Source organism: Anguilla anguilla, chromosome 3 (assembly GCF_013347855.1).
Source record: "Anguilla anguilla isolate fAngAng1 chromosome 3, fAngAng1.pri, whole genome shotgun sequence".
Classification (NCBI taxonomy): domain Eukaryota; kingdom Metazoa; phylum Chordata; class Actinopteri; order Anguilliformes; family Anguillidae; genus Anguilla; species Anguilla anguilla.
Window position 1 is genome coordinate 32089570 of NC_049203.1, and position 25786 is coordinate 32115355.

The window sequence follows — 25786 nt, forward strand, 5'->3', positions numbered from 1 at the left end:
GTAGTGACTCGGTCAGCCATGGGCAGGGGGGTGAGGAGCGTGCTGGTTTGGAGACAAGAGGACAAAGTGAGTCGAGGGACTGAGAGAGGCAGGAGTTGAGGGTGGAGGTGGCAAGATCAACTGGCAGGTTAGAGAAAGACGCAGGAGGGGGAAGTGTAGACAGAGCAGTGGAGATGAGGGAGGATTGTGACAGAGTAGGGAGATTTCTCCTGAAAGTTACTGTGGGTGAGCTATTGGATGAATTGAGGGGGAGTAAATAGGAGAGGGAGAAAGAAAGAAAGAAGTGGTCCGAGACATGGAGGGGAGTCACTGTAAGTTGGGGAATGGAGCAGCTTCTGGTGAATACAAGGTCTAGTTGGTTACCAGCCTTGTGTGTGGGGGGGGGAGGAGGACAGGGATAGGGCGAAAGACTGGAGGAGTGAGGCAACCCTGGACAGTTGGGAGGTTTCTGGTGGGAGGTTGAAGTCTCCCAGTAGAATAGCAGGAGTGCCATCCTCAGGGAGGGAGCTCAGGAGAGTGTCCAGCTCATCCAGAAATGAGCCGAGTGGACCTGGTACAGAACAATAATGTGAAATTTTGAGGGATGAGTTATAGTAATCGCATGAAATTCAAAGGAGGAGGAAGTAGGGTTAGGACTGGGGAGGACACAGAATTTCCAGGACAAGGAAATGAGTAAACCGGTACCCCCGCCTCGGCCAGAGGCCCTGGGGGTGTGCGAGAAGGAGTATCCCGCAGACAGTGCAGCTGGGGTGGCGGTGTTATCGGGAGTGATCCAGGTTTCCGTGAGAGCCAGGAAGTCAAGAGACTTCGTCTTGGCAAAGGCAGTAATGAAGTCAGCTTTCTGGACAGCTGACTGGCAGTTCCATAATCCACCTGTGACAGTGAATTCCTGAGGTGTGGATAAGGGTGGGTAGATCAAGTTAGTTAAATTACGCCTGCGGTGAACAGACCATTTGGGGCGAGGCAGCGCGCACAAGGGAATGGGGTTTAAAAACGTGATAAACTGACGACGAGGCTGCCTATGGCAGCCTCCGCTGGAGCTATAAATACCGGGTGACAACTACGTGCTTGCATTAGCTTCATTAGGGCAGATAAGCACCAAGTGAAGCTACTCGAAATTAGCTCAACAATACGGGGCAATTAAACACCAACCCCCACACACAGTTTCACTAACGCCTTTAACTAACTAACAACAGCAAGTCAACTACAGATATTCTCAGCTAACGCACAACTAAGCTTGCTGACTAGCAACAGTTAAGACAAGTTTTTAAAAAAGATTACCTAAATTACACACAACTATGTTCTCTAACTAGCAACAGCAGAAACAAATCAAGTTAAGATACGCTTATCTGAATCGCGGGGGACGGCAGAAGCGACGACACAATCAGATGCACAAATTTAACCTCCACACTGTTAATTTCGATTTTCTATTCAAGTTGAGGGTGAGAGATGGGGCTATGATCTGACATATCTATAGTTCCTATTCCACAATCTATAATTCTGTATCTCTCCTTTTTAAATATTAAAAAGTAGTCTATTCTAGAACATACTGCATGTGGTGCTGAGAAGTGCGTATAATCTCTATTGGATGGATATAAATCTCTCCACAGATCTATCACTCCCATTTCTTGCATGGCCATGTTAATTTTCTTAGCTCTTGAATTTGTCTTGGTGTTACCTGGCCTTGATGAGTCCAGGTTTGGATTTAGCCAAACATTCATATCACCTCCACAAATTAGTATTCCCTGTGTTTCAGTAGCCACTATATCAAAGATGTGTTTATAAACATTCCAGTCACTTCCTGGTGGAACATACAAATTCAGTAAGCTAACTAATGTGCCTTCTATATTACCTCATCATTATGTACCTCCCCTCCTTGTCTTTTATTTCTGATAGGTGTTCATATGGCAGATTATTTGAGATTAAAATTGCAACTCCTCTCCTATGACCAGATCGATAAGATGATGAGTAGACATATTTAAACCCATTTATTTTCAATTTAGCATGTTCTGATTCCTGCGTCCCTGCAGAAAGGCTAAGCTTTGATAGTATCTTGGTTCTCTTGATTGGATTAAGTATCCCATTGACATTAAAGGAAATTATTTTAACCTGGTGATTGTTTTTCCCACCCATTTAATTTGTATGTCAAATTCTAACCTGAAAAGCACCCCCTCAGTTATTGCAATTAGGAACATGAACATGTTAAGTGTACGTTGGTAACAATAAAAAAAAAGTAAAAATGGCTTCCAAAAACAAAGTCTGTGAGGGAGTCCGGCAGTGGTTGGAGCAGCAAAAGAGTGGCAGGAAACTTCTGTTCACCCAGGTTTATTTACAGGAGACGTGCTTCAAACCCAGAACCGGTGCAAAATATGTACAGGTGACGACACAACAAAATATATATACAACTAATACCACGAACAAAACAAAATGAGTAAACAAAACACAGTAGCTAGGTTTCTTTTCCGTTTTTGCCATATTTTCTTGTTCTCATTCATTTACAGTTCACCTTCTGAACACACACAAACAATGATAAGTACATTTTTCCCTCCTTCCTGCACGTTCCTTCACGGTGAAGCCACACTATACGCGGCGACTGCCGCCTGTCGCCGCGTCCCCACAATCGGCTGTTTGTGGGCGTGTCACCAATATTTGACAGACAGTTGTGTTCGTTAAATGTTGACCGGGTTTAATATCGTGTTTCATATTCATTGTCATGTCTGAATAAAAATCATTTTTGCAGTAACCTAGATCTGAAAGATGTTAGCTGCCTAGCTAGGCTGTTTAATGTCTACAACCAACAACAAAAACACTGTCTGGCTAATTAGCCAGATAATGCCTTCAAAGTTATATCTGGTTAGCTAGCTAGGTGGCTGGTAGAAATGAACAACTTGCAACTAATACATTATGAAGATTTTTTTTGTTTGTTACTGTTTGTTGTTACTCACTATAGCTAGACATTAGACAGCCTAGCTAGGCAGCTTATTAACATTTTTCAGAGCTAGGTTACTGCAAAAATGAATTTTATTCAGACTGGACAGTGATAGTAGCTAACGGCGATAACTAAATTGCAGAGCCACCGACAATTTCAGAGACTTTTCTCCACGCTACTTCCTCTTATCAATGTCTCTGTAGGAGACTTTATTAAGTTGGGAAGCCCGATACGGATATTACGAGGTCCTCCATTGTGGAACAATAGCATGTGGAACTAAAATGAGAAAATAATAGGGACAATTTACTTGACGGATCATTAGATCAAATCAGATTGGTTACCGCGACGCGGCGAGGGGGTCAAAGTTGAATTTTTGCCATCTCCCCTGCGGCTCGCCGCACCGCCGGCAATCCCAACATGCCTTGCGGGGTCTGGCCGCCTCCCCTCATTCAAAATGAATGGAGGCGGCGCTGCCGCGCGGCGGGGCCGCATATAGTGTGGCTTCAGCCTTATATGGTTGTTAAGTTGCGCGCAATTAAAAAGAACATGAACAGGTGTTTAAATCCATTCGACCATGTGCGCTTGCTTGAAACTGTAAATGTCCACAGGTCATGGTTTCACTCCATGACAAAGTCTCTCCTGGAACAATGTTAGAGTCTCTTAACAGGCTCAGAGGGTAAGCCTTTCTCCTGTATAAAAGGGCCCTCTCTGTGATTGACTTTTATCTCTGCCTCAGTCCAAAAGTATAACCCGACAAAATAAAGTACTTAAAGTAGCTACGTTAAGATTTATTTAAACGAAAATTAGTTTAAATTTGCTAACATTAAATGGGTACAAAACAAAGTCATTTCCAACTTACCCAAATTGGGTGACTTAGTTAAACCTGAAGTTAGCATTTTCAATCCGTTAATCATAACTCACTGCATAGTCTTTAACTCTCCGTTGTGGCAGGTAGGTTTGTAGCTTTTCTTTTTAAGTTGGTTTTGCTGATGGTCCACCTCGTTTTCCTCTTCTATCCTCTCTGCCAGATGTGTTCCAAGTCAGTCTTTTGGTGGCTGGCAGATGAGAAAATTTACAGGCCAGACAGATTTTTTAACCAGCCAAAAACAATAAATTGCTTTTTACTATTGCAATTTTCCATTATTACTATTTAGCATGTCATCTTGGTCTCATATGCGATTCTCAATCAATATTATAGTAGTGTGCGGTAATAATAGTAGTAACATTAACTGTATGCAGAAATATTAATTTAACTGTTTCAACACTACAGTGTAACATTTGAATGAATAAATTCAGTGGTAAGAGGGATAATTTATTAAGGAGTTTGAGAATATAACAGTCATATCACATTAGCCAAATCAGAGGCAACAGCCAGCAGTACTCATAAATATTACCAACCAAAGAGCACGCTCTTCACCATTAAATTTCGTTTCATTGTATATGTTTTACTGATATCATTTAACGTTATAGTCGAGGACATCGTTTTTGTCAATATGGTTAGTTTTAAATGTAGTGCCAGAAGACAACCATAACAATCTTTTTTTCTTATTCACCTTTATTTCGAAATTTGATGTTGAAAACATAGTTGAAAACTGTCTAATGACGTGGTTATGATATCCTGAACGCGTTTCCCTTAGCTACCACAAGTAGCTAACGTTAATGATAGCTACGTTAAGCTATAAAAGAATACTTTTGTAGTGTACTTTGCTTCCCAGCCATAAGTTCTCCTTTTAGTTTAGGCTATCAGTGTTGGCCAGAAGGTGGTGACATGCAATCGAATCTGAAGCTTTGAACTGGCGGTGCGGTGTTCCTTGTGCATAACTTTTGAAGAGTGGGAGTAAACTACATGCAAACCGTTGATAACTTGCTCATTAAAAATATTATTGAGTATATTGAGTTTTAACCTTCCTGGTTTTATGTAAGGTATCTAAGGGATGATTCAGAACTTTTAAAAAATCTATATTGCTATATATCAACAGTGTAAAATCCTGATGTGAATTTTCAGCCTTTTCACCCACCTCAAGCTCAGTCTTTTTTTTAAAGTTACAGTGGTTGGTTTTAATAAAAAGTTCAGAACAGTGGTTGACCTTTTATAGTGTTTAGAGTTGACAAAATTGCCATTGTGTAGTCATGTTTTTACCAGGTCAGGTATAGCTATAATGTGAATACCACAGCTCATCACTTCATGCCACTGCAGCTTACCCTCTGATGCACTTCCCCCCTTCACTGACTGACTTTTATGCACCGATGCTACAATCATCATTATTTCTTCCAAGAATCTTATTTCTCTTGTTATTACACAGTATCTAAAACAATTGGATCATGAACTATTTGCAGACATGTTGCTTTTGGAATATGAAAGGGATATGACCAATTCTGAAACTCTTCAGGTGGTATTTATTCAATTTTAAGTCATAGACCACACCTTGCTCTAGGCAGAAGTGATTTTGGAGGCAAAGAAGGCAATCTTAGGGGAGAAAGCGACTTCAATTAATTTTATTTAAAATTGGTTAAGTACAGGCCCAGTGGGAGAATTAAAATGAAATTGTAAGTATTTACCATTGTACTACGAATGAGTTTAGCTTGTTATATTCATCACATTATAGTGGGTAAATAATATAAAATAATATAAAGAATAGAAAGAGAAAATGGAAAGATTTTTACTGAAAATATTCATATAAATCTCCAATGTCTTAAATTTGCAAATGCAGAACTCAGATTTGCTTTGACGGCGAGCATAACGTAAGTCCAGTGTTTTTGTCTCAATAAGACTGTTTCTGCAATACGCATTAATTAATTATTACATTAGTAGGAAGTACAGTACATTACTAAGTACACATGGCTTACATTGCATTTTGTTTTCCTTAGAGTCTGTATAAAGTTGTCCATGCTACTTTCTCCCGTAAACCAGCTGGGGCAAGGGTGGTTATACGTATTTAATATTTAGCTGCCTGATCACCATGTTTTGTGTTTTTCCCCGTTAGAACATTATCTGGTCACGTGTATGTACCCACCTTTCATCATCGCCTGCATGCTAATGATTGGATTAAAGATACTGAGAAGCTTTGATTAGATCATCTGTCATTTGTTTATAATACACAGTACAGAATTTGGAAAGTGTTATGTGCAGCATTTCACACCACTTAATTGTCCAATTGACTGTTAATGACATTTTTAATATGACCATGCTTCTTGTCTTAGTTTTTTAGTTATCTTGTTTACGTCATTGAAAAAACTATTCTTTGGGGGAAAACACCTTGTTAATGAGAGGCCAGAGGAGAATGGGCAGACTCTTTCAGGCTAACAGAAAGTCCTCAAATGCTCAAAAAGCTGCTGTTCAGTTTGTTACAGCCGTGGTGTGCAGAAGGGCATCTCTGAACGCACCGCACGTTGAATCTTGACGTAGATGCGCTACAGCAGGAGTCCACAATGCCACTCCTGTCAGCTAAGAACCAAAAGATGAGGCTGCAGTTGGCAGGTGATTGGCTCATCCACTTCAAGGTTCAGAGATGCCTTTTGTGCATCATTGTTGTAAATAGCTGTTATTTGAGCATGTGGCTTTTTTTTTAGCTTGAATAAGTCTGTCCATCCTCCCCTGACCTCTCTCATAATTAAGGTGTTCTTGGTCGCAGAACTGCTTGATCAATGGATGGTGTTTTCACCCCATTGTCTGTAGACTCTGTAACCAAGGAGAGAGACTTGTTTCTGTGATGCTGGAACTACAGCATCTAGCACCAACAATGACAATATGGTCAATGTTGCTTAGATAACACTTAGATCACCCTTTCTAATGTTAAATAAACCAGTTTTTAAAAATACAGTAATTAATCGACACAAAATGCAGAAAAATTGTCATGCTGAATGGTTGTATTTTATGTTCACTAAAATTCTCTGTCTAAAATTACATTTTGTCTACTAAAGATCTGAAACCATTCAGTGTGACAAATATGCAGTAATAGAGGAAATAAGGGGACAAATACTTTTTCATGGCACTGTACATAAATCAGTTAAACCCAAAACCAATATGTGGTTGTGTAAACTTAAATTAATAGCAAAAAATTACGTATTTTCAAATGTAAAAAATAACGAAAAATTCTGAGTGTTCGATTTTTTTTAAAGGCCCATGTTTTTTAAGCAATCAAGTTTTGACTTGCTGCAAGTCAACCATGTACATCTAACAACACCATGCATTTTTATGGATTTATTCTTTAAAGCCCAGAAAGCCGTAAAACTGGATTAGATGGATATTAAAACCCTGCTGTCAGCCATGTTGTTCATGCTATTCAGACCATTCAATTATTGCCTTGTTCAGAAAAATGAGTGAACTACATGCAAACCATCGATTCAAAAAGGCTGAAAATCAAGCCTGGAATTAATCAGACCACGTTTAAATGTTGAAACTTCTTGTTTGCAATTTAGTTAGGCAGTTGAACAAAGCATTCATGTTCCAAATTTACGGTTGATTACACTTTTGCTTCATGAGAATAAGATTTTTTCAGTATTTTCTCAGATGGGACAATGGCTGACAGTGCTAAGTATTCAGTTTTTTATAGCCATGTTTCTCAAGCTAAGAATGCTGTTCAAGTTTTATTTTATTTGGACTGACGTGCCATTCAATGCAAAACATGTTCTTTTATGACCAAAGACCAAGTCTGGAATGAATCATATTAAGAAGTGATGCTAGTTTTTATGTACCAAAATATGATTGGCACTCCTTCCACCATCTTTGAAAATGGAAATATTTCCTTTATAATTTAGTTAGACAGTTGAACAGTGGTCTTGTTCCAAATGGCATCTTGATCAGATCTACACTACAAGAAGACATTTAAGTATTTTCAGGGCTCCAGACTAACTTTTTACATTGGTTGCACTGGTGCACCTAACTTCATTTAGGTGCACCAGCACATAATTTAGGTGCACCCAAAATGTTTCCAAAATTTTTAATTTTGGTGCACCCAAAAAAGTCTTAAACTTTTTTGCCTTCGCTACACCGTGCCTCCCCCACCGTCGGACACCCACCACCACACCAATTCCACAGGAAACACTGGTGGAGCAGTTGTGGTGACACGCTAAATCTGGTCCATTTTTGGTTTTGCTTTCAATATCCGATGGACAATGGATATTGTCTGGGATTTTCTTTGTCCACTATGATGCTGGTCTAACAATTTTACTGTTGTGCCAGTACAGCTAGCCTACAGTTGTAGCTACTTGATTTTAGAAATTTTTAGAAACTACACACATGGTACTGGAAAACGTAGGCTCGTTAAGCTAGTAGCTCAGCCCAATACTAGATATAGAACTCTACTACACACACACACATACACACTAAAGTGTCATTACATAGACTCAAAAAGTAAATAGTTGGATTTACTAAATAAATGAAATTGGTGGATTTCCTTTATAAAATTATAGACATGTTGCATGCAATTAAGTGTATGTATGTCTTCAACTTAATTAGTTTGTCCTACAATTGTTAATAACATTGCGTGCAGCCACTGTCCAACTATTTATTTATTTATTTTGGTTACACTAGAAAGTAATAAGCTTTTAAAGATCAAATTGGTTACTCTTTTTGCTCTCCTTTTTCAGCAATCTTCGGAATGATCATATTCATATTATGTGATGCTTTAGAGAGAGGAAGTCAAGTACAGCATGATGCACAAGGTTATTGCAACGCTGATGGAAAACAAGTTAAATTGACATGATGCTAGACTAATTCACTCACTAGAGGTAGATTAGAGTCTATTCTATTTTGTGTAATGGAAAATGCTGTAGCGACATAAGTGCGGATGTTGTAGCTCGTAGTTGTTTCTGAGTCTGTTTGACAATGACAAATAGTCTCCTAAACAGCTAGTTAACTGGATAGGTAAGGTAGTGAATTCACTTATTAACCACTTAAAATCCAGGGCTTTTTGTAAGAATCCCCCTGTCTTAAATAAACCCCATTATCTACAAAATTATTTACAGTACAGACATGGTTCCAAGCTTGAAATAAAGAGCACATACCAAAATGACCAAATCCCCTTATCCTATGGGAGTCTCACTTCGTAAACATGCAGGACATATTTATTCTGGAACAAAGAAATCCAAAAATAATTTTTTATTTTCTTTATTCTTTTTTTTTGTGACAAGTCAAGTGCTGAGTATGTCATATGCAACAGCTGTGAAATAATGGGAAATAACCTTAATGTGTGATCGGAGAAAATTATTTGTTCAGGTGGGTGGGAGCAGCGCACACTTTTGTTTGAGTTATTTGAGTTTGATTTATTTATTTGAGTTTGTCAAACACTTTAAACATCAACACTTTTTAAGTTTATAATTTTTTAAACAATTGAGGTTATTGCGATTTCTTGTTTGTGCTGTGATTTAAATAAAGAAAAAACATTTATCTGCACTAGTGTTGCACGGTATAGCCTACCAAAACTTCGGTACTTAAAAAAAAACAAACAAAAAAAAAAACGGTTTGGTATTAGAATTTTCAGACGTTCGGTAGCCTACTTTTAGGTCAAATGTAAAAGCCAGGGAAATGTGTCTCCCGCATTACTGATTGAGAGGATGAAAGGTGTAATTTGTCTGAATCTTCGCTAGCTGGTAGTAGCAACTAAGGTAGCCAAGTCAGGTGACGTGCGCTTGTGCATTCATGTCGTTGATACAGCGCAAGCTTCGACTCAGTTCACTTCAGTGGCGACTAGCAAGAGAGAGAGAGAAAAATAATGCCTCAGGCTCAACATGTTCTGATTTGGAAAGATTTTATTTCTGTTATGTAAGAATTTATTTCTGTTATTTAATATGGTGTTGTTCTAACACTATACTATAGGTGTTCTAATTTGGAAATATTTTATTATAGGTGGATGCTGTATTGTTATTAGAATTAGCTGTTTTTAGATCTATTTTAAAGTGAAAGACCTGTTTAAAGATTCTTTAGTGTACAATTGTTTAATTATTTAAATATATTTAACATAATGTATATATATGTATATATATATATTTGCATTGTTTAGTGTTCTAACACTATATGCCTATGCTTATTACTATGTTGAACAGGCTTCAACTTAAAGGTTCTTAATAAACAAGGTTGTTAATAAACCGTGAATTTGAAAATGAGGTCAACCCTTGTGGACATTACATTTCTGATCTATGAAGGTAATTTCAGTATCGTTAGGTACCGAGTATCGAATCAGTATCGTTTAAGTTTCAAGTATCGTTTCAATATCGAGTATCGTGATACTAAACCTGGTATCGGTATCGAAGTCAAAATTTTGGTATCGTGACAACACTAATCTGCACCTTTATTCCTGTTTACACTCATTTACATAATGTGTTAAGAAATTACCGATGTGTATGGGAAAAAAAAGTAATGCTTAAAATGTATTATTGCGGCAGTGAAAAAGTTTGGGTGCACCTATACTATGTGCTGGTGCACCTAAATGAAAAATGTAGGTGCACCAGTCCAACCAATGTAAAAAGTTAGTTGGAGCCCTGGCCCTTTTCACTACTGCAGTTTATTTTGCCGATAAACAAACCAAGCTCCAGTAAAGTGTGCGCTAAGCTTCCACTCATGCGCTATGCAAAAACGCAGAGTGAAAGTAAGTTGGTACGCAGTAGAGTAGATAAGATGTAGTTTCAGCTTTCAGAAGGAAGCCACAAGCTACATTCGAAAACTATGTAATTGAGTTTTAAGAACACAACACTGTATGAGTATGTAACTTGCCCGACCGATGCCAGATTTTTGGGTCCGATGCCGATCCCGATTTTGGAGAGTCCTAGCCCACCGATTACCAATGTTTTGACCGATATTTTGTCAAAAAGTGCAACATTTTCAAATCAATTTGAAAAACTTATATTTTATTAAAGTTTCTATATTTAAGAACATTTAACTTATAAGCAAACAAATAAATAAACACACAAAGAACTTTTTAGATAAAAAAAGTAAAAGATGATATTAAATTAAATATATATATTAACACCATCTAAGTGTGTGAAATCACAATAACTCCACACCTTGCTTTTACTCCTTTCTTTTCCAGCCATCTATAAAAAAATTAATTAAAAAAAATCAGTTTTCCAGTTTCAAACATGTATTTTTATGAATATTATTATTGTAGTTGTTATTAATTTGTTATTATTATTTCTTAGTATCTATTCTCAGTACATTAATTATATTTTCTTATTTTATTCCTACTACATGATCTCAAAGAGTAAGACTATCTAGCGAGCTTCCCTGTCCATAAGAATTAGGCGGTGAAAATAACTACAACGCGCTCTGACAAGATAACACACCCGCTCGCAATAACGCATTAGCTATTGACACAGCCTCATTATTTCTTATTATATATTCTCAGTAAGTTAAATGAATCATATTTTCTTATTTTATTTCTACTACATGATCTCAAAGAGTAAGACATTATGTAGCGGAGCTAAAGAGTTAATTAAGTGTAACGTTAGAATAAATTAAATTGACTGGATGAAATACGTGAAAAAAAACTACAATGCGCTTTCGTGCAGGTTACCCGCGCTAACTGTTGGTTGATTCATTTCTCCAACAGCAATCCTTCTCTCATGTTATCACAACAAAGCGAGATAACATGGCTTAAAATGATCCATGTTAGAAGTGTTTTATCTGCGTGTTTACTGTCTGGTTAGCTTGCTACGATGACGCGTGACTAGATGACACACTCGCTTGCAATCACGCGTTGGCTATTTACACAGCATCATATAGTAGCTAATATCATTATTTCAGATAAAAAAACAAATGTGTGATGCATTCAATCACCATTTTATTTTGGCTGGTTATTTATTTGAGAATACAGCGTCCTCTGGAAATGTAGATCCTACGCTGCTTATGTGCTCACTGCCACTTCATAAAGGCTTGCTTGCTAAAGTGAACCAAATATGTTAGCTAGCTCGCTCGCTTGATAATGAGGATTGATAAACATAGTGGTCGTATAAACGCATTTAGTTAAAAACTTTCACTAAATATACATACCTTTATTGGGGCAATCGAATCTGTGCAGACAAGTCTTGCAGTGGAGAATATTGGATGAGGCACGAGTTACAAACGTCTTCGAAAAGTAGCGCGTCAGCTGCTGCAGTTAACACTTGTATTAGAGCTCCCTCTACTGGATAATTCTAGTAAATAGCAATTACAATGTTCGAACAGACAAGTACAGATAAATAATTTTTTTGTTTATTATACTTATTAAAAAATCGGGGCACAACATAACTGCCGATCCCGATGTCGTCAAAAAAGTCAAATAATGGCCGATATATCGGTCGGGCTCTAGTAACTTACACAGGATTTCTTAGATGAGGCAAAAGTCACAATGGGTAAATCTTAGAGAGGGTATTAGTAGCTTGCTTTTTAGGTAATTTACTTGGCACTGGAATGTCTAATTGACATCATTTTTGTAAGGTAAGGAGTTGCTTTTTTTAGAAAAACCTCAGTTTTTGTGTATGGTATTTACATACATTGAAATGCCTGTTTTCAAATGCTTGTGAAAAGGCTTTCAATTCAATGGAAATAGATTTTTGCTGGCCTGTATTTAAAGAACAGATTGATTGCTTTGGGATCAGAGGGGGATTTTAGCAATATCAAGACCATCACTATAGTACTAGCAGTTGTTTGATTTGTTGCAGAGTTATTGGATTATAAAATACCATAATCATCAGCCTGTGATGTTAATTTCTGCCCTCCTGTTGGGAAGGGGACTGTCTTATTGTTTATGCATCAAACTGTGAAGAGTCTACACTTACAGCAGTGCAGCTTGAATCAGTGACTGAAGAAAGCAATAATTTAAGAGAATGCTATTTTTAGACATAGGCATGTAATTGGGGCTGTAAGACATTAATATACAGTTGAGGCCAAAAGTTTACATACACCTAGGCTAAAGATATTCAACTCAATTTCACAACTCTGCAATTTTCATGTTGCCTTACATTTCGTTTGGCAAGTCAATTAGGGCATCTACTTTGTTCACATCCGAGGTAATTTTTAAAACAATTGATTACAATTTATTCCAGCTTTAATTCACTATATCGTATATCATTATGCCAGTAGCCATACCACTACGCACTCTGCTCCTACCGACTGGCTGAAGCTAAGCAGGTGTGGGCTTGGTTAGTACTTGGATGGGAGACCACCAGGGAATACTGAGTTGCTGCTGGAAGTGGTGTTGGTGGGCCAGAAGGGGGCAATCTTCCCTCTGGTCAAATAAACCCCAATGCCCCAGTGCAGTGACTGTCTTTCAGATGAGACGTTAAACCAAGGGCCTTACTCACTGTGGTCATTAAAGATTCCATGACACTATTCGCAAGGAGTAGGGGGTTCCCCGGTGTCCTGGCTAAAATCCCAGATCTGGCTCTCACAAAAACTTGCCACCTAATCATCCCCTGATTTAACTGGCTAAAGAATGTTCTCTCCCTTCAGTGGAGCTACTCAGTGGCCAACAATAGAGGATTGTGGTTGTACTGGGCAGCTCCCAGGTGTGAATGTGTATGAGTGTGAAGCAGGGCGTTCCTGCAAAAGAGCATCTGTGCTCAGTGAACCTACCCTAGGTAAATAAGGGTTAAATAAAATAAAATATCATTCCAGTGGGTCAAAAGTTTACATACACGTTGTTAGTATTTGGTGGCATTGCCTTTTAATTGCTTAACTTGAATCGCTTGGGGTAGCCTTCCACAAGCTTCTCACAATACTTTGCCGGAATTTTTGCCCATTCCTCCTGACAGAACTGGTGTAACTCGATCAGGTTTGTGGGCCTCCTTGCTCGAACATGTTTTTTCAGTTCAGCCCACTATTTTTCTATATGATTTTGATCAGGGCTTTGTAATGGCCACTTCAATACTTTCACTTTGTTGCCTTTAAGCCATTTTATTACAACTTTGGAGGTATGCTTAGCATCATTGTCCTGCTGGAAGACCCAGTTGCAACTAAGTTTTAACTTTCTAACTGATTCATGATTCAAAACCATTGATTTGTAGTGATATATGATTTTGTTATGATTTACAACAATTTTGGATAGATTTGGGGAGACTAAGGGACACCAGGGTACACTGCTTATTTTTTTGCTTCATAGATCTTTTCTGCATATCACCTGCTGATTTTGTACACTTATGGTCAAGGAGTGTATGATCCATGACATGTATAGCTTTACATTATGTGGCCCTCAGTATAAATTTTTTTTTTTTTTTTTAAAGAACAATGTTTTTGCAGTTTCGCCAAGATTATTACATTTGTGGCTTATTAATTCTAACTGAATTATGAAAATAAACAAATTGTAATTGGTACATGTGTGTTGCTGCATTTAAGCCATTTTCCAAGTCTTTGTGATGCTCACATCTTCAGTTATAAAGCCTTAAATACAGTGCTGTTAAAAAGTATTTGCCCCCTTTCTGATTTCCTCTATTATTATATATTTGTCACACTGATTTCCGATCTTTAGCCAAAATGTTTTTTTGTACAAAGGGACACTAAGTAAACACAAAACACGTTTTTTAAAATTAATTTCATTTTTGTCATTTATTTATTCTCCCGACCTGTTGATCCCATATGAGGGATGAGGGCTTTGTGTTAGTGTTTGCTTGTTGCTTTATTAACCACTTTATTAATATTTTGTCTCTCCATAGTCTGAGGATCTGTTCTCACTCATTGAAACACACGAAGGGAAGGGCCTAAAGCTGTATGTGTACAACACAGATACAGACAACTGTCGAGAGGTGGTCATCACACCCAACAGTGCATGGGGTGGAGAAGGCAGGTGAGGCATGCTCTCTGGTCCCCCTTATCAGCAGATGTGGATGGAAGAGCTTTGGCTGAAATTTCATGTGTTCTCTCTTTTCTACAGTCTGGGTTGTGGGATTGGCTATGGGTACCTCCACAGGATACCAACCCGACCATTTGAGGAAGGGAAAAAGATTTATTTCCCTGGACAAATTTCCAGTGAGCCCTCTAGTCCACTAAAGGATGGCTTCACGGAGGTGAGCTTCATTCAGAATTGCTTTTTAATCCCGATTTTTCATTACTCCAACATCTGGAATGTCCAGCTCCAGCTGTAGTCTCCTTTGTCAATTAGCATGCCAGTCAGCAACTATACTCATCCTGCAATTGAGTGCACAGCTTGGCAATACCTTCATTGACCAGACGAGAGGCTATTGACCAAACTGGTCAATATTTTTTATGTTTTCATATGTTTTTGGAGATGTGAGATATTTAGGCACTGTTATCTTGCTGAATTTTTAGAATTAAAGCACAGTTTAAATTGTTTTGCAATTGTGGGTGGAATGAAAACCAACATACACAGGGTGCCCCAAGACCGAGTTTGGGAACCACTGGCATAGAGGACAGTTGCGCAACCCTACAGAGTACTGGTGCAGGACTCCATGACTCCTAACAAAGCAAGGTGTACATTATAATTATTAATTTCTTGGTTAAATGCAACTGACCTTTACTATTCAGCAATATGTGCTTATGTCTCAGGTGCAGCTCTCGGCTGTCAATCCCCCATCTGCTGTGCCTTCTGCTCCCACTGAGCTTGAGGAGGGGCTGTCTGGTCTGTCAATCAGCTCAACCTCACCCACCATTCCCAGTGTTCTACACACAGGTAATGCCTGACCTTCCTGCTTCTTAAATGGGTTGTTCCAGATTGTCCCCTCGCTTTTGGAACAGTAGATGCGAAGTGCATGTTGACGTGATGTCGGTGAAGGACTTCGGGAATTCTGAAGGATGTCTTTGTGTGTCCCCTGTACAAGGTGTCCCCACTGTTCCTCTGCTGCCAAAATCAATGAGCCCCTCTATGAGTGCTGTGCCCCATATCAACCCTGCTGCCACGTTGCCAGGTCAAGTCAGAGCAATCCTTTCCATCTTTCATGCTAGGGAATAGCACATTAATTATTTCAGTAGCTTATTAAAGTCATTGACTATTGATTGATTAACATTTCTTACGTTATTTTTTAATACAGGTCTGATGCCCTTACCAGGAAGTCTGCCCCCCCTTCCCAACTTGCCAAATTTGAACATCCCCTTACCAGACTTAAGTGCGGTGTCATTAGCAGGCATTGGAGGTCTGCCACCACCTACATCAGGTACAGCAACAGTTAAAGCAATGTCAAAATTGACGCTGGAGTAGGTAGGCACTTAAACAGAAGGTCATTGATAACTCATGGATTTTCAACACAAACCTTTCAGTTTTAATGTAGTTGTTTAAGACGTCCCTACAGAAGAGTCAAAGTAGTTTTTCTCAAAGCAAATGTTGAATTTATTTTAGTTGCAAACCCAAAACATTATCAGGTGATTAGGGGTAGTTGGACTTACTCCAAAATCCATGAAAATTTATATGTAGTCTTTTATACTGTACGTTTATATCAGTAGTTTATATCATGCCATTTCAAGGGCTGTTGAATGGCGTCAAATTCAATACTCACAAATCAAAGTGGAAATTGACTTCCAAAAGGATCTGAATATTATGCAAGGATATGGAATGGTTTTGAGTGTATATTTAGGCTGTTTGCTCTGCTCTTCAGCTACAGGTTTCCCTCCGTTTGCTCCTCTACCTCCTCTGAACCTTCCTGGTATATCTCCACTGCCCCTGTCTGCCGTGCTCCCCTCCCAGCTTTCAATGGCACCTGGAGTGACCTGCCCCCCATCCGTCATCCCTGCCTCTGTCCCAGTCGTTGCTGAGCAAACTCCCGCGCTCATCCTGGATGCCTCAGCCTCTCCCAACACCCCTGTTGCCAGCCATGTGCTCACAGAGGCTCTCACTGAGGCGGCGGTTGCCATTGAAACTCCTTGCCCGGAGTCAACAGACACACAGGTGTCCTCCGCGGCCTCATAACAGTGAGTGGCTCCTTCTGCGGGCCCGGCTCCCTCCGCTGTATTTATTTAACCACAGGAAAATGTTTCCACAATCCTTCGCACAGAATACAGCACATCAAACCTGGGGGGTGGGGATGAGGAGAGGGTCAAACCAATGTGCTGATCCCCTGGGGATTAAAGCAGTTGAGAACTGAAAAATAACAAAGCGGGAGTGCAAAGATTATGTGCTGAAGTATGTCAAGGGATCACTTGTAGTCTATTCCTGTTAAGCCTCAGTAGCTTTTTGTAAATCATCTTTTATTTTATTTTGATCTGACTCTGTCTTTGACCCCAAATCTAGTCTCATTCCACAATATGAAATTGGTTTAAATTATGCCATGGTAAGTTCTTTTAATGCTTGATTTTTGCTCCAGTTGTCTCTCTTCTGTATTTCAGCACAGATCTCTATTGAACAAGGTGCGATTATATTCGTGTGTCTACATGTATTGTGTGTTCAAGTAAGCTCTTACCCTTTGCTTACTGTTGCTGTGTTGTACAAAGCCATTTGCTGTGCAAAGATGTGGAGTTTGGAATATGCGGTTGGAAACCAGACGGTGGTGCTCCAGCCCACCCAGTAAAAAATTATCCTGTTGTCTTATTAAAGCAATAAAACAGATGGCATTTTACTTTTCTGGTGCAATGTTTGCATTTCAAGTCTTTTGTTTCTTCTCCAAGGAACTTTGTGTATAACCACGAAAAACTGAAATGTCATTGTGATCATGCAATGTCTTTAGGTCCAGCAGGGGGAGCCAAAGTTATAATTTAAAGAGATTGTTCACATTTTTTTGGTTATGCTGTTATGTTTAACTGTCAGGAATGGCAAAAATGTTCTGGGTCAAGATAACATGGCGCATGTTAAATTTTGTATTAGTACTCAAAAACAACATTTTCTCCCTAAACATTATCTTTACCTCAGTTACTAACAGTATAATGGTGTATTTCATCCCACACAGATCATGGTCCCCTTATGATTATTCACGTTTTTCATTTGAAAAATTCTGTAAATTGGCAAAAAACCAAGAAATAAAATAAAACAAATGTATTTGATTTTTAAAATATTGTTTACAGATCTTTTTGTTTTTTGTTATGAGGTGTGTTGATGAATACAGACGAAAAACCTTTTTACGCATTCTATTAAAATCTTTGTCTACTAAACATTTTTACTGAAAACAAATTGAATCTGTATAAGAAACCTTAACAAGAATGTGTGTGTGGGTGTGTGTTTGTGTGTCTCTTTACAGCATGAGATAAAGGATGTCACTGCAAATTAATGTTTCGCTGCTTTCTGAATTGAATCAGGAAAAACCGACTCAGAAGCAGACTTTATATGTGCTGCTGCCACCCTAGTGGGCAGTGACAACATCTAGACTACATTATATTTGCAGCTGATAGTGTTGTTGTCTGATGTATATTTTGGGATGAGGACCATTTTATGACATGAATGTTTGTCTCAATGCTGATGGGTGTCAGACAATGCCCACTTCTTCCTCATCTGACAACTCGTCATGAGCACAATTGATTGTTCTCATTTTCAGACACTGTCCCGATCAAATATTTGTTCCAGAGCCTCCTCTGCTATCATCCTTCTGCTTACACATTTTCTCAACCTCTGATAGTGGGCATATGTTGTTACATATTGTAATAATTGGTAAGACCCCAATGCAGAGACCCAATTATATTGCTTTCCCCCGCGGGTGGGATGAAGTTCCTGCTGGAAATAAGCTTCCCCATCATAGGCATAATATTTGCATTTTCTCACACTCTCACTGACGTAAAATTTACCCAAACAGTGTCAATGTAACAAATGTGAGAGGAGGAGGTTGCAAGCACATATTAGTCATTTTGCCTTTCTTGTTCTTAAGGATAGCATAAAATGTTTCATTCTGAAAAAATGCTTTGCATGTGTGTGTTTGTTTTATTTATTTTTAGGTGAAATAACACCAAGTAACTCAAAGAAACTTTTATTGCCACATTATACCTTCATAGATTGTATGTGTGTTTATAACCTAGTTATTTTTTCAAAAATGCATTTCCGTTGGTTGAATTTGGATAATGGGCAAGGGTAGCCTACGCTGGCAATTTTAAACAACCCATGCGCTGCCTCTATCAGACAAGCCTAAATGCGCATACATGTCTTTGCATGGGGGGGATGTAAAACTCCTTAATAAGCTACTTCCCAGTTTATTTGTACCCATGCTATCTTTTTAAAGTTAGTGGCCTTTTACTGTATTTCCTTTTTTTCTATTGTCAGAGTGTTCAAAAGCCGTATGTATAGTTCCATCCTTTACGTTTTGTAAGGTTAGACACTGATAAAATAGAATTCAGCTATGCATATTCACATTCACAAATCGGTACAATTGGACTGGGGACATCAGCAGTGACTTGATGCATTCTCATCAAAATACAGTTCTCTAATTAGAAAAAAGAGGTTCTCGCATATCCAGTGCTATTCAATGATTTCTGCTATTCACCCAGGAGACCATGACAAAGAGTGTGGTAGTTTCTACCTCTGTGCAAGCATCAAGCTGCTGTAAGGTTAGCCAGCCATGGCATTTTGAGGTAGTGGTAAATCAAACTCAGAATTGTCATTCAAAATCAGTACTCCAGGATAAGCATTCTATTTCGCACCACTATGCAGTTGCTCATGAGCCTCTGTTCATGACTGATGCCAGCAATGCTGTCCAGCCCTGGCTGTGCTCTATACTCTTTCTCTGCTATCGGCTTAGGTCCTCTTGATCATTCTGGCGCTCTGCTGTACACAGATTTAGTATTTGAGAGATGAATAGTACTTTGTTAGGCATGGTAGTGCATGCATTCACCGCCAAACCGAAAATATATATTTACAAATCCATTTTTTTAATAGATCTTCTGTAGTTCTACATATCCATCCTTACATTTTATGAACTTCTGGTAAAGAAGTTTTTGATCCAGGACATGTAGTGTATATGTGCAATCTCTCAGTGTTTCATTACAAACGAAAAGTGCAAATTCATTTTTTATTTTTTGCCTAGACAATTGCATTTGTGGCACTTTATTTCTTTCAAAATTATTAATATAAATGAATAATTTTGAAAGAAATAATCTAAGTTAGTATTGTAAATGGTACAAATGTTTTTTTCAAGTCTCTGTGGTTCACATATGGAGTTATAAAGCTTTAAATAGGGTACCCCTAAATGGAAAAAGATTTGGCATGTGCTCTAAGTGGTTAAGATAGAAATGTTCTGTTTTGGAGAATTAAGTGACGGCTGTTTGTATCTATATTTATTAATACATAGTTACAGTAATATGCAGAGTTAAATAGGCAGGTGTAATATTACCAACTCAATAACCATTTGAACAAAGTCATGTTGAAATACTGATTGATTGTATGCCATGTGTATCTCACTCCTGGAGGCTGTTCATTTTGTTGTATTTTATATACATGCTTCATACACAAGACAATAGATTAAATATGTCTAAAAAAAGACAATCTAAAGATGTACACATGACCCCAACGGACACCGACATTAACTTGGAGACGTAAAATATAAAAATTTAATAAGTAAATAAAAAAATGAATGTAAAAAAGATTCACTGAAGTTGATCTCAAGCAGTGTATCCCAACAGTTTCTTCCCTAACCCATCTAAAAATGTTGAATACCAGTTATGCAAAAACAGTTGTTTTGCTAATGTTTGGAGAGAACACCAGCCCTACCTGAAAGATTGAAATCAATTATAAACTGAAAACATTCTCCCTTCTTTGTTGTATATTTTCCTGTATATTTGATTTGCATAAGCTTGGATAAATTAAATAGAGCATCAAAAAGATTCCCTGGGTGGAATACATCTTCAGCAGTTGCTCTTATTCAAATTTCCCCATGTTGTATTTTTTGAAAGACTCCTGCTCCTGCTGGATACCAGCATTACAGCATTAATTTATGCATCAGTAATAACTTAATTTGATAAAGATTCTGAAAACATATATTGCAAAACTATTTTCTTGAAATAAAGGAAACAACTCAAGGAACTTGAGTTGCAAAACCTGCTATGGACCTCTTTTTAGATGAGTCAAATAAAAAGCTGAAAAAATGTCAACGTTTGTATTTATAAATTATAGTGTTGTTTTATACACTAAGTGAAAATTTATTGAGACATATGGCAGAAACAATGAGAAAAATGTGCATGACAAAACACAAAATGGAAATGGAATAAAACGTAGTTGAAGAAATACAAAGTGCAATATATTTTCTAAATAATTTTTTTCTCCTTTTACACAGACCCCACTGTCATTCTCCTCTTATCAATTCCACAAACAACACAAAGCTTTTGTGGTTTGTTTGGACCACACACACAGTTGTCATATACTTGCTCTGATCCGTGTATTCAAAGTCTCACTTTCAGCGAAAACTTGAAAATATGTCAGCGGCATTATCTCTGCAGAGTTTAAGCCTATTTTTTCTTTAACTACAGTGTCCACAATGATTCATCCTCACACTTGAAGGCTCTATCAGGTTCATCAAATGAAGTGCAAAAAGTATTGATAGAGCTTGATTAGGAAGCTTGTCAAAAGTACTCAGTATTCAGTTGACGAGTCGACGGCGACACATTTGTACCTGGGTAAAAGCAATTGTTGTTTATTGTCTCAGGGTTGACAAGAAATATAGGCACGAACTGGCTGTATTTCTTGGATTTTTAAATTTTATTTTAAGAACTCTATTAGTTTAAGCCAAAATATCCACTTTCAGTGCATTCGCATTGCATAGTAGGTTTATTTTGTGTATGAAAAAAGTTCCCGAATGCATATTACGTTGGTTAGAAAACTGGCAAGTAAAATAAGTATATAGTGTGTTCCAACTGCATAGTATGTTCAGTTGAAGTACACTAAAAGCACCCAGATGTTTACTAGCTGAGCAAAAAATTCCGATTATGCAATCAAGCTTACTCAATGGCCAGCAGACTCCCCAAAATAAATTGCGACTGCTCATCTGTCTCTGCAGCCAATCATATGGTATGATTGCAAGGGATTATTTCTGATGAGTTTTCAAAGGGATATTTAATAATTTCTTATTTACAGCAAGATTTCCGTCGTATAACTAATTTAAAGTTAGGTAGATAGCACGAAAGCCATGGATTTGCAAACGGTTTGCTCTGAGGTCAGACTGATAGATTTACCCATTGGGGTTGCTCCGTCAACGTGGTTGGAAGACAATTAGTTATTCCAAGTTAGAGGTGGGAATTGGACAAATTATTATTATTTAAAGAAACTTGCAAGCTACCGCTTGAATTCTGGCCAAATAAAAACTCCAGCAAATGGTGTTGTTGTCTTTTAGGGCTTTCCCAGCTAGCTCACGACTGCATATGCCTGCATAGCGAAAGCTGTTTACCTAGTTTAAAACATTTTTCATGTCTAGCAGGGTTACACGCTGTACAGTATTTGTGACAGAGTATTAAAATCATTTAAAAAATTTTAAATCCTGTTTAATATTGTAGCTATCCTCCTTTTTCTTGGGTCGGTTTTAACATCTATGGCTGGGAGGGATGCTGTAAATATATTCCTTTAGATATTTAGATCCAGAACTACAGTAGTTGGCTATAAGTTATGCATGCGTATGCCTACTCTTGCTGTACACCCCATACTCATAAAGTAGGCTATTCGAGATACTTGTTCTGAGTTAAATATTGACTGGAAAGTTCAAATGAGCCTTTTATAGATTGGAAATATCTAACACAACAGAATCTCTGTTGTGAATCTTGTAAATCTTATGAGGCGAATTCTAGTTGTGTTTAAATGTGTTTTAAAAAGGCTACTGATGACCCCAGGACCGTGGCAAGGTTAAGTAACCAAAACATGTTACTTATGTACGTAGTACATACTAAAGTAAGATGTATTATATAGTAACTTAGGTTGCGGTTTTGGACATTTATACTCATCAGCCAATAATTACATTGGATACACAAAATGCACACATTTAGAACAGCAAAACTTTGCAACCCTGATAGCAACACAGCTCACTTAGAAGCCGTTCCAACTTTTTTGAATGTCTCAAAACCCCTCCTCTAGGATACAAAAGAATCTCTTGGAGGTGAGAGCTGAAATCATTCTGGACAGATTCTCTTTCAGGCAATCTCAGCAAATTCTCACTACGCAACATTATGGGCACTGTTGGCACGGAGGGCTTCTGATGCAGCAGACAGGAAAAAAAGGTTGTATCTGGTGCAGTTGTAGAAGCAAAATGGGAGGAGTTTGGAGAGGCCTTAAAGAATGATTTTCAGTTGGCCCCCAAGCAGTTTTCGAAAACAATTCAGTACCTCTGGAAGAAACGGGACATCACCCAGGCATTTCGTAACAAAGACGATGAAACTCTGACATCGACTGGACTGCAGGAAGGTAGAAAGACCAATTTGAGGAACTCCTAAATCTGACAGTCATGCCCTCCTTTCAGGAGGCAGAGCTGATTCAGTCTGGGGGATCAGATGTCATCTCTGAGGCAGATGTTACTGGGGTTACCTAAAATAGTCTTTGTATTCAACCGAGTTAGACTTTAATCTCGAATTTAAAGCCATGGAGGAAAAACCAGGAGGTGATTCAGGAATCAAGGGCCCGACAGAACCAAATTATACTGTATTATATTATACAATGTATGTACGATGTATGTGGTTTTCATTCCAACCTCAATACAATCCCAGAATTTTAACAAGCTGTTAATTTTTTAAAATTACGTGCTCGTCATGTTTTAAAGCCCCTGTCTTATTCAAAAAAGGGTCCATTGTGGGTGCACACACCTGATTCTAATAATGAATCACTAGGGTCTTTGGGTGTTTATCAATACCAAATACTTCGGACTTGTGTTCTTGTGATGTCCGATCAGGTAGACCGCACTCGAAAGTTCACAAATACAGAGAGAATGCTGTTATGTATTTAAGATAACATGCGTGCTTGTGATGTGTGGTGACGCTCCTTGACAGTCACCGTCCTCAGTGTATCCTAGTTTCTTTCAAAGGATGCTTTATATTGGTTAGAGGGTATAGTTCTATTTCAAGTGTAGCGTTAATTGTAGGCTACTTTAAACGTGAAAGTCTTAAGACGTAAAGTGAACGTCTCTTTCATCTGCCGTTATCTTGTCGGTTCCTTAATTCACAATTGCATTCTAAACCGACAAAAATCTACCTAGCGCTAACAGCAACAAGGGGAGGGTTGATTAACTCGATGCAGCTAAGCTAGCTCCAACAAGTTAGCCGGGCAATTATGAAAATTTAAAATTGCTCTCTGTACCAGCGAACAACATCAAGTCAGCGTTTGCTAAAGCACACAACTCCATTTACGCACCCCACACTACAACAGATGCTAGTACGAGCCGATTACTTATTCACAGAAGCTATATTTAAAATGAGATAAAATACAGTTATATGAACACATTATTCGCCCCATTTTCATTCTTAGAAGAATTTAGTCGCATTTATTGGTTAAATGAAATCTTAAGTTTAATTTGGCTTGGCTAACACAATACTATACTCTGGCTACGAGTTGGTCTCTAACATAACAGATTAAACTCAACGAGTTGCCTGAGCCAAATTCAATGTTTTTAGTTATATGTTGAATGGTTTAAATGTGCTGAAAATCCAGCTAATATAACATATTTCTCAGCACATTTCATTCTTAGAAGGCTTTTTGTAACATTTATTAGTAAAATGAGAAAAAAAAGAATGCGATAAAAACTCAAATGCGGTAATGTTACACTACCAGACATTCCTTGCATAATCCATAACTGTTCTGGATTACATTGAATTACATGAATAAAAATGAATTGTTAAAAAAAAACTTTTAAAGGCACAATTAAATCCACATAAAATAAATTAAGGAATTTACATTTAATTGGTAAATAAGTTTGCTGCAATGGCACTACTGACCATAAAGCCATTGCCATCGTGTTCTGGGAGGTTTTGACACTCATTTGCCTCATATTCAAGGCTCTCTTGCTGGCCCTCGAGGTCTGGGAGACCACTGCTCTTTGCTACAGAGAGCACCATAATTCATTGGACAGTGACACATTTTTTGTTATTTTGGTTCTGTTCTCTAGCGAGTTTGAAAGGATGCAATGACAATGAGGTTGAAGTGCCGACTGTCAGCTTTGATTTGATTTGATTTGACTGTATTTTCATCCATATCGGATAAACCGTTTAGAAATGACAGCACCTTTTGTACATGGTCCCCCCATTTTAAGGTACTGCAAAGATTTGTTGAATTGGCTTCTCAGATGTGTTTCATTAGGCAGGTATATTCATTTGTGTCGTTAGTGAATGCAGGAGAGCTGTTGATGTCTAGTCTTGATTCTAGGCAATTGCCTTTGGAGATTGTTGTTGGAGTGTGACAACATGAGGAAGACAGCAGTGTCAATGAAAATTAAGTCTACCATACATCGAAGACTACACTAGCAGCACTACATAGGGTACACTACAAGATGCAAAGCACTGATAAGCCTGAAGAACAGAAAGGCGAGATTACAGTTTGCTAAAAGCACAGTTATATACAGTACAGATGATAGGCAATTATACATTTGTTAAAAACCACGACTACCACAACAGAACTTCATCTTTCTTTCATCATTACTCTGGTGAAAGAAGACCATCTTCTTTCACCAGAGTAACATATGTAAATTGAATTTAGTATTTCACTACAAGATTGTACTGGTATAATAAGTATATGGATTGAAATATTTTGTATCCAGAATATCTATGGAGTTACTAATCCTTGTTCCCTCCTCTAAGACTGCTTTATTCACAAGGGGTTCGCTATGTGAAAATTCCAAGTATGACTATTGGATGGATATTAGTTGCAACTCCTGTCTTTGCATGCTTGGGCATGTCTGGGGAATATGTCTGGGGAATCAGGAGCTCTTATTTGAGCTGAGCTGACAGTGCTGAAGTCCTCTCACAACATTTGAACTCTCATGTTTGCTGTTCTGCAATGTGTTGGGATATGGTCAGTCCACAATCACGGATGTGCACCCCACCTTCCTTAACATCCTTTA

The 25786-nt window shown here is 38.1% G+C and overlaps 1 protein-coding gene across 3 annotated transcripts in view; it reads left to right on the top strand.

Moving 5' to 3' along the window:
* gorasp2 (golgi reassembly stacking protein 2) overlaps positions 1 to 17925 on the top strand; it is a 44429-nt gene extending 26504 nt beyond the window's left edge. For 2 of the 3 annotated variants that reach the window (XM_035409935.1, XM_035409933.1), the window contains 6 exons: positions 14555 to 14685; positions 14773 to 14905; positions 15405 to 15528; positions 15677 to 15763; positions 15887 to 16009; positions 16448 to 17925. In XM_035409935.1, coding sequence (XP_035265826.1) covers positions 14555 to 14685; positions 14773 to 14905; positions 15405 to 15528; positions 15677 to 15763; positions 15887 to 16009; positions 16448 to 16758 — 909 coding nt within the window. In that variant the 3' untranslated portion in view covers positions 16759 to 17925. The remainder of the gene's footprint in view (positions 1 to 14554; positions 14686 to 14772; positions 14906 to 15404; positions 15529 to 15676; positions 15764 to 15886; positions 16010 to 16447) is intronic. The other variant, XM_035409934.1, reaches the window with a different exon arrangement.
* Positions 17926 to 25786: the final 7861 nt, after the last annotated feature.